This window comes from Macaca mulatta, chromosome 10 (genome assembly GCF_049350105.2).
Source record: "Macaca mulatta isolate MMU2019108-1 chromosome 10, T2T-MMU8v2.0, whole genome shotgun sequence".
NCBI classification, from domain to species: Eukaryota; Metazoa; Chordata; class Mammalia; order Primates; family Cercopithecidae; genus Macaca; species Macaca mulatta.
The window spans coordinates 3,458,559-3,467,858 of record NC_133415.1 but is presented as its reverse complement, the minus strand read 5'-3'; the positions used below and the strand labels follow the sequence as shown (position 1 = coordinate 3,467,858).

Sequence of the window (9,300 nt, the reverse complement as noted above, 5' to 3'; positions counted from 1 at the left end):
AGAGGAACAGCCGTTAATGGTGGTCTTCCTAGGGTTGCACACATAAAGCAAGAGGACAGGTCGCCTAAACCAGTGAGGTTGGCGAATGCTAGCCCTTCCGGTAATAGAGTTAGCCAGGAGAAGGGCTGCAAGTCTTGTGATAACTTGGTTTCTTGCCTGTGGATTTGTGTGTGGATTAAGGGTTGAATCTGGACTAGACTTCTCCACAGATATAAATGGCTACTGGGCCAGGTACTAGTTGATGAGTAATATACTCCCCCATGTTGTGGGGTTGTCCACCGAGAGTCCCATGGGTCTCTAATTATCCAAGTGTAAGTGACAGGAGACTCAGTTTTGTAAAAATACCACCCTTGTCGTTCTCTCCAGTATCGGACAGAGTGCGTCTTACAGTAGCTATATGGGCAACCTGCACTCTGGTGCCACCAATAATTTTTACAATTATATTCAGTTTGATCATATTCAAAACAGATCATGGGTGTTGCTGGTTGGGCAATCTGGAACCTAGTGAAATTGAGGTAAACTATAGTATTACACCCTGAGGGGGGGCAGTCTGTGCTAGCTAGCAGTTTACCCGCTTGGGGGGTTTCCCCGGGGTGAGTTTTGTTTTCATAGAGCCAGAACCTCCAGACATAGGGATTAGACGGCGCAGCAGTGAGGAGAGTCAGATGCATAAGGCATAAAAGCATAGGTAAGCTAGACATGGTTACGGCTATGGGGATGACGGCGCAGGGTTAGCTTTAAGGGATTGTTCTTAGCTTTGTCTACAGTCCATGTAACCGGTGCTCCAGACGGCTCAAGAAGGTCGGATGTTGGGTCCACTGGTTTGACGTGTGTGTAGTGGATCCACGAAGTGATGCCTTCTACTTTGAGAGCGGTGGGAGTAGTCAGGAGTACTTGCAGTGGTCCTTTCCACCTGGGTTGAAGAGTTTCTTGCCGGTGGCGCTTGACTAGGACCCAGTCTCCCGGCTGGAACGGATGAGGCGTCGGCGGAGGTCCTGCCTCGTACAGTTCTCGTAGTCTGGGCCAAATTTCCTGGTGAATTTTCTGTAAGGCTTGTAAGGAGAACAGGAGCTCAGAGACATTTTCAGTTTCAGGTTTGAGTAAGTCATCTTTTAGACTGGGGACCAGGGGTGGGGGTCTGCCATACATGATTTCATATGGTGTGAGGCCTAGTCTGTAAGGGGTATTTCGGGCCCGGAACAGAGCGTAGGGGAGAAGTACTACCCAATTAGCGCCAGTCTCCATGGTCAATTTAGTTAAGGTCTCCTTCAGAGTCCGATTCATCCTTTCTACCTGTCCTGAGCTTTGGGGCCTATAAGCACAATGTAATTTCCAATTTGCCCCCAGAATGGAAGCCAAATCCTGACTTACCTTAGCAACGAAGGCTGGTCCATTGTCTGACCCTATTTGGACGGGAAAGCCATACCTGGGGAGGATTTCTTCCAAAATTTTCTTTGCTACAACCTGAGCAGTTTCTCTCTTAGTTGGGAACGCTTCTGTCCATCCTGAAAAAGTATCTACAAAGACAAGTAAGTACTGATACCCATATTTTCCAGGCTTTATCTCAGTACAGTCTATTTCCCAATAGATACCAGGCCTAGTTCCTCTACACCTAATTCCTGTGGTGGTCTGGGTTTGGGGGCAAGCGTTGTTTAGTTGGCAGGCTTTGCAATTTGTTGTGACATCGCTGGCCAGTTCAGCTATGTGCCTGATTCTAAACTTGGCGTGCCTGATTAAGTCCATCATTCGCCGGGCACCCAGGTGGGTTGTCCGGTGGATGTGTTCCAACACCTGCCGTCCTAATTTTTCTGGTAGGATGGTTTGGTCATTTATATCAGTCCACCACCCATTTTTAACCTGTTTTAGTGGAAGCGTGTTCATCCATTCGCGATCCTGTTCAGTATAGTCGGGAAAACATGGCAAATTTCGCGGGCCAGGATCGGGGAGCTGGAGCGCGAGGAGCTGACTGGGAGCTTTTGCTATGCTCCTTGCGGTTTGGTCGGCTAAGAAGTTGCCTCGAGCAATTGGTGTAGTTGGTTTCTGATGCCCAGGGCAATGTACAATAGCCAATTTCTTTGGTTTCCACAAAGCAGTTAATAGAGCTAGGATCTCTTGCTTGTTTTTTATTTCTTTGCCTTCGGCTGTTAATAGTCCCCTTTCTCTGTAGATGGCCCCATGTATGTGCGCAGTAGCGAAAGCATAGCGGCTATCCGTGTATACTGTTAGTTTTTTCTCTGCCCCTAGGGTGAGGGCCTGTGTAAGGGCTATCAGTTCGGCTCTTTGGGCCGATGTCCCTGGAGGCAAGGGTTCCGCCCAGATTACCTCAGTCTCTGACGTTACAGCCGCTCCTGCATACCGCTGGCCTTGGTGGACATAGCTGCTGCCATCAGTGAACCAGGTGAGTTCTGTGTCGGGGAGCGGACGATCTTGCAGGTCCTCCCACACCCCATGCACCTGAGCCAGTATCTCAGTGCACTCATGGGACGGGGCGTCCAAGTCTGGATTTGGCAGCAGTGAAGCAGGGTTTAAAGAGGTTGGGGGCAGAAAAGTTATTCTGAGGGGGTTTAACAGCAGTCCTTGATAGAGGGTGAGCCGGGCGTTACTCATCCATCGGTCCGGCGGCTGCCGGAGGACGCCTTCAATGGCATGCGGGGTTATAACGCGCAACTCTTGCCCCATGATAAGTTTATCAGCGTCTCGGACCATTAGGGCGGTCGCCGCGATTATCCGGAGGCAGGGTGGCCAGCCAGCAGCCACTGAATCTAATTTTTTGACAAATAGGCAACTGGCCTCTGCCAGGGGCCTAGGTACTGTGTTAACTCTTCCGTCCAATTGAAGGGCTGCCGTTCCTTTGTTGCCTGGTATAGGGGCTTGGCTAACTCAGCAAATCCGGGTATCCATAACCTACAGAACCCTGCCGACCCCAGGAATTCTCTCACTTGCCGTGTTGACTGGGGTCTAGGGATGCGTAGGACTGTTTCCTTTCGGGCTTTGGTTAGCCAGCGTTGCCCCCCTTTTAATAGGTACCCCAGATAAGTTACCTCCGACTTGCAGATCTGAGCCTTTGTTGCTGAGGCTCGGTAGCCTAGCTCCCCCAGAGTCTTCAGGAGGTCCTCAGTCCCTCGAACACAAGTTTCCGGGGACCTGGCCGCTATTAAGAGATCATCAACATATTGCAAAAGAGTTATTTCAGGGTGTTGCCGCCGGTACTCACCCAGATCTTCATGAAGGGCTTCATCGAACAGAGTTGGCGAGTTCTTGAACCCTTGTGGCAGTCTGGTCCATGTTAGCTGACCGTTGATGCCCCTCTCAGGATCCGTCCATTGAAATGCAAAGAGTTCTTGACTTTTGGGAGCCAGAGGAAGGCTGAAGAAAGCGTCTTTTAGAGCAAGAACGGTATACCACTGTTTTTTGGGATGTAAGGCACTCAGAAGGGTGTATGGATTGGGCACAGTGGGATGTATGTCCATGACCCTTTTATTAACTTCTCTTAAATCCTGTACTGGCCTGTAGTCCGTACTGTTGGGTTTACAAACAGGTAACAGTGGAGTATTCCAGGATGAGTGGCAAGCCCGTAGGACTCCCTGGTCTAGGAGTCGGCGGATATGGGGCGTAATTCCTTCTCTTGCCTCCAGGGGCATAGGATATTGCCGAACCCGAACGGGGTCCGTCCCTGGCTTAACTTCCACAAATATGGCAGGTCGATGTTTAGCTAGCCCCAAGCCCCCAGTTTCTGCCCACGCTTCAGGGAAACGCTGGAGCCAAGAGTCAATTCCCTGATCGGGGGGCTTTTGCTCTTGATGGAGTCGGTACTCATCTTCTAAGGTGACAGTCAGGATAGATATTGGCCTGTTTTGGGAATCAGTTATCTTGGGCCCTTCTGGCTCAAAGTGGATTTGGGCCCCCATCTTTGTCAGCAAGTCCCTCCCTAGTAGAGGGCAGGGGCTCTCTGGGATGACTAGGAAGGAATGGGAGACTTTTCCCGTTCCTAAGTCTACAGTCCTCTGGGTTGTCCAGGGGTATTTTTTGATGCCTGTGGCCCCGTGCACCCAGGATGTTTTCTTAGACATTTTTCCAATTGGTTTGGTTAGGACTGAGCGTTCCGCCCCAGTATCGACCAAGAAGCGAACTGGGGACCCCTCCACTTGCAAAGTTACCCTGGGTTCGGGGAGGGGGTCCGAACCCCGTCCTCCCTAGTCAGAGTCCTGGGTAACGAGTACGGAGGTAGGGTTAGCTGGTCTCCGTTTCTTTGGGCAGTCTTTAATCCAGTGGCCACGTTCCTTGCAATAAGCACACTGATCTTTTTCTAATCCTTGCCTAGGGCCTTGCTTTTTCTGCTTTCTGTTTTGGCCATTTCCTGCCTGGGGGAAAGCTGCTACTAAGACTTTGGTCATTTCTTTGGTTGCCTTGAACTGTTTTTCTTCTGGAGTATCCCTATTATTATAAACTCGCTGGGCCATCTAAAGGAGGTCCTGAATCTGCTTTCCCTCTAAACCTTCTAATTTCTGGAGTTTTCTTTTAATATCTGGTGTTGCCTGGTTTACAAAGGACATTACTACCGCTGCCTGATTTTCCGGTGCTTCCGGGTCCATAGGGGTAAACTGTCTGAAGGCTTCCATTAATCTCTCTAAATACACAGCGGGGCTTTCTGTCTTACCTTGTAACACAGAATATACTTTAGCCAAATTGGTGGGCTTGCGAGCTGCAGCCCGGAGACCCGCCATTAGAGTCTGGCGATAAATGAGCAGTCGTCCCCTACCTTCTGCCGTGTTGTAGTCCCATCTGGGCCGGGTCAAAGGGAAAGCCGCATTAATGAGGTCAGGATTTGCAGTTGGCTGGCCGTCATCTCCTGGAACCAGTTTTCTGGCCTCAACTTGGATTCTTTCCCGCTCCTCCGTTGTGAACAGGATTCGGAGGAGCTGTTGACAGTCATCCCAGGTCGGCTGGTGAGTAAACATGACACTGTCTAACAACGAGGTTAGATCTTTGGGATTATCTGAGAACCGAGCATTTTGGGACTTCCAATTGTATAAATCACTGGTGGAAAAAGGCCAATACATGAGACGGGAGAGCCCGGTATCATCGAGCGATCCTATTTCTCTGAGAGGCAGGGCTACAGTGGAGTCAGGGAGTCGGGAAGCTTGGTCCCGCTGTACGCGGCCTCGTGTTCGGCCGGCCGGCCCCCCCAGGTTACTTTCACTCTCGGCTGCTTCCGCTTCTCGGTTTCCCTCTACGGAAGCACCACCCTGGGGGACTGGGTCCTGCGGGATAAGGTGCTGATATGGTGGGGGAAATGTGGGTTCTAACGTTAGGGGGTCCTGGCTGTCCGGCAGCACAGGGGCCGAGGGAGCAGAGGGAGTCTTTTGTCTTGTAGGTCGCGTTACTAGGACTTTGCAGGGCTCAAGGATGAATGGAGTTATCCAGGGTGGTGGGTTTTCCACAAGATCCTGCCACACTAGAATATAAGGAATTTGATCAGGATGTCCTGACTGCCCTGGCAGGAAAATCTTAGTTTTTACCTTAGTAATAATAGAGAGACAGAAAGTTCCTTCAGAGGGCCACCCTACGCCGAAAGAGGGCCACTCCGAACGGCAGAAAGTAACTGGCTTTCCCTTCTTTAGTTCTACGCTTAAGTTACGCCCCCGAGCCTTCACATCCTTAAAATTGGTAACAAGGAGTGAGAGCGGCGTGCTCTGGTTGTTGCCCATCTTTGGACTGCTCCTACAAAGAGAAGGGGGGACGAAAATGAGTGTGAAGCAGAGGGGAGTATCCGACAGGTCCGGTCCTGGAGGGGGAAGAAAAGGTTTTATGTTTCGTTTTGGGCTTACACTTAACACTTAACAATAACGGACAGACAGTAATAACGATGAGCATTCGCGAGCGCGTGTCGGACTTCCGACCTGAGTCAGACGGGGCAACCAAGGATGGAGGCCCCCAGATGGGCACTGGGGAACGTCTCCCACCAGTCCCGAGTGGCTGTCTTCTAGCGCGTCCGCCAAGACCGTGCCACTTACAGAACAGACCAATACAGATTACAGATTACGGATTTCGCGAAATTTCAGGGAGACAGACAGAGACAAAGACAGAGACAGTGACAAAGCCGGCTTACCTACAGATTAAGATCCGTTGACTTGGGGGTCTGGTGGGCTTGGGGGAAATCCCGGACGAGCCCCCATTTGTTATGCCCAGACCGTTTATTCCCCGAAGAAGACCACCGGAGTCCAGAGTCAAAGCTAAGCAGCAAGGATCTTTATTACAGGTTCGAACCTGGAGCTCTCACTTGCTCGTGAAACGAGACGGGCAGGAGAGCCCCCCTACTGAGCTCCGAACAATGTTATATAGTCTAAGGAAAGTAGGCATAGAATCATTATACAAATTAGAGGTATGATTGGCTGGAGTTTGAACAAAGCGATTTGGCAAACTATGATTGGTTCCCGCCATTTCTGATATTTCAGTACAACCCTTGAGGCGGAAGAGCAGTTTTACACAAAGGCAGTTAATTATATTGCATCAGGTTGCACGACCAGTTTATGGCTATCTTGCTTAAACACACCTTGTGACCTGGCTATCTTACTTAAACATTCCTTGTGACCTGGCCTCAGAAAGAGAAACATGTACTTACAGAACTTACGAAACCTCTGGTACGTGCAAAGATTAGAGAGCAGAACAAGGGTGTAGCGGGTGGGGGGCGGGTACACATCTATCTTTGTGTCCTTTCAAACCTGGGAGGCGGACCTTGCAGTGAGCAGAGATCGCACCACTTCACTCCAGCCTGGCCAAGAGAGTGAGATTCCGTCTCAAAAAAAAAAAAAAAAAAGGAAAAGAAAGAAAAGAAGAAAAAAGTGAAATGGCTTTGGAATTGGACAGTAGGGAGAGGCTGGAGGAATGTTGAGGACATTATAGAATAAGCCGAGATTTCCTTGGACAGCCTGTTGTAGAAACATGGATGCTAAGGGTGACATTAGTCGAGTCTCAAAAAGAAATGAGCATGGTAGAGAAAGCCCTTATCATTCTAGAGGAGATGAAATCGCCATGCGTAGGAAGTTGGTAGAAATACGGGCATTGAAGGTGTGGCTGGGGAGAAATCACAAGGACATGAGAAGGACGTTAAGGAACATGAGGAAAGGCCACCTTCCTCAAATAACAGCAGGGAGCTTAGCTGAACTGTGTTCTGCAATTGTGTGGAGAGCAAAACGTTAGACAACGAACTTAGATATTTAACTGAAGAGGTTTCCAGTAAAATGTTGATGGTGCAGTGGTTTTTGTGCGTTTGTTTGTTTGTTCTTGCTACTTACACTAAAATGTGAAAGGAAAAAGGGTTGATAGAAGCAAGGGCTGTTACTCAAAAAGGAACCAGGACTTGCTGTTTTGGGGACTTCTCAGGCTACTAAGATTGCAAATTGTGCTTAAATTAAGATTCAAGAAATGTCAGAATAGCACTTTCTGCAGAGAACCACAGGTGTGGCTGAACAACGTTTGTGCTAGTGGCTTCCGGGAATCAAGGGTCAGAGTATTTGGTTATACCGGAGGCTCTTTGAAGAGATTAGGCATGTGACTCCTGGGTTGCCCTCAGCCATCTCAGCCAAAGCCAGAAGTCGAGATGATTATCTGGGGAAGATCTGTAGAGGAGACCAACGTCTAATGGAGTTAATCTCCATGAAGAGCTACAAGGGTCTTAAAAATATTCTGGCCGGAAAGCTGCCTGCCACCTTGTACCAAAGGGACAAAAGAAAGAAGGGTATTGGATCCCAAAGATTCCACAGGCATAAAACTAGCTCTGACTGCTACTCAGCTGCAAACATACGCTTCCTTTTGTTTAAAAAGAAGGATGGTTTCTGAGGGTGGAGCTGCATGCCCAGAGGGCAAAGCTGGGAGTCACAGAAATCATTCCCATGCCATTTGAAAACCAAATAGAATTCCTGGATTGCCAAATTGCTTGGGACCAGGGACTTCTGTTTCCCTTTCCTTTTTTTTTTTTTTTTCTTTTTGAATGGAAATACCTGTAACTGTTACTCTATCTTTGTCTCACTATTGTATTTGGGGCACAAGAACACGTTTCTTGACTTTCACAGATCAAGAATAATTTTGACACAAGATGGGTGTATGCAGACCTTCATTTTAAATTTTAAATTTTTTAGATGCGAAGATTTAGGACTTGTGCACCAATGAGATTTAGATAAAAATTTGAACTTTGAGTTAATACTGTAATGAGATGAGGCTTTGGTGATTCTAAGATAGAATAGATGTATTTTCCCTGTGGAACAGATGTGAATCTTTAGAGGCCAGAGGGCAGATTGTGTTAGGCAGGACAGTGCCTCCCTCCCACAAAAGATGCCCACATTCAATCCATGAATATGTGATGTTATATTTAAAAAATCATATGATAATAAATTTGTGTTGTTTTAAACCACTGAGTTTGTCGTAATTTATTACAGCAGCAATTGGAAACTATTAAAAATGGAAACTGTTAAATTGTAGAATTAACAACTGAAATTAAGAACTCAGTAAATTAGCTTAACAGCCAATTTTTCTCAGTGGAAGAAAGGGTTAATGAGCTGGATCATAGCTCAGTAGAAAATATCCAGACTAAAGCACAGAGAGCAAAAAGAATAAAAAATACAGAAGAGCATTGCTGCCAGATATTAAAAGGTAAGAAAGAGGATACTATTAATTATTTTATAATAAAAGTGATAAATTAGGTAGTATGGATACTTTTTAGAAAAATATGAATTACCAATTAACTCCAGAAGAAACCATTATAGAATTTGAAACAGTAATATTAAATCTCTATAAAGATTCCTTAAGGCCCAGTCAGTTTTAGAGAAGCATTTCAACCATTTTAGATGGAGAAAAATTAATTTTTTCAACCTCTTCCAGATTATGGGGAAATAAATATTTGGTATTTCTTCTGATGAGATTATTATAACGGTGTAATCAAGTCCCAAAAAGAGATAGTACAAGAAATAAAATGACAGGCTAATCTCAGTGATACAGTAAATGCAGACATCTTAAATAAAATATTAGTAAACCCAATCCTGTAACATGTGAAACATGTAAACTATTACGACAAATGAGTTATTTACAGGGCACAAATTTGGTATATGAAAGTGAAACTAACCACATTAACAGATTAAAGTTGAAAAACTGTAAGATCACCAAAATAAATAACAATGAAATAACTTAATAAAATCAATATATTTTCATGATAACAAAGAAGCTGTTGGCAAACTAAGGATAGGAGAGAGCTGCCTTACCCAGCTAAGTAGAATCTATTGGATGAAAAAAACCCTAGCATACCAT

General features: G+C 46.7%; 1 protein-coding gene across 2 annotated transcripts; it reads right to left on the bottom strand.

Annotated features, from left to right (window-relative positions):
* Window positions 1–567: 567 nt before the first annotated feature.
* Window positions 568–6,641, bottom strand: LOC144331530 (uncharacterized). 2 transcript variants are annotated; one of them, XM_077949084.1, is made up of 2 exons: window positions 4,760–6,636; window positions 568–1,517 (listed from the first exon to the last, which is right to left on the bottom strand). In XM_077949084.1, the coding sequence occupies exons 1-2, from the start codon at window positions 5,706–5,708 to the stop codon at window positions 694–696; spliced, it is 1,773 nt and encodes a 590-aa protein (XP_077805210.1). In that variant the 5' UTR covers window positions 5,709–6,636; the 3' UTR covers window positions 568–693. The 2 variants fall into 2 exon arrangements, with proteins under 2 accessions (XP_077805210.1, XP_077805211.1); XM_077949085.1 differs by lacking the exon at window positions 568–1,517 and adding an exon at window positions 2,763–3,151 and having other exon boundaries at window positions 4,760–6,641.
* Between the last annotated feature and the right edge of the window lie 2,659 nt (window positions 6,642–9,300).

What these genes read in the sequence shown, in the direction of transcription:
- LOC144331530 (XM_077949084.1), bottom strand. Translation starts at nt 5,708, where the DNA reads ATGGGCAACAACCAGAGCACGCCGCTCTCACTCCTTGTTACCAATTTT. An exon ending in GGACTACAACACGGCAGAAG is followed by an intron (nt 1,518 to 4,759) that starts GTAGGGGACGAC and finishes TTGTCTTTGTAG; the next exon opens with ATACTTTTTCAGGATGGACA.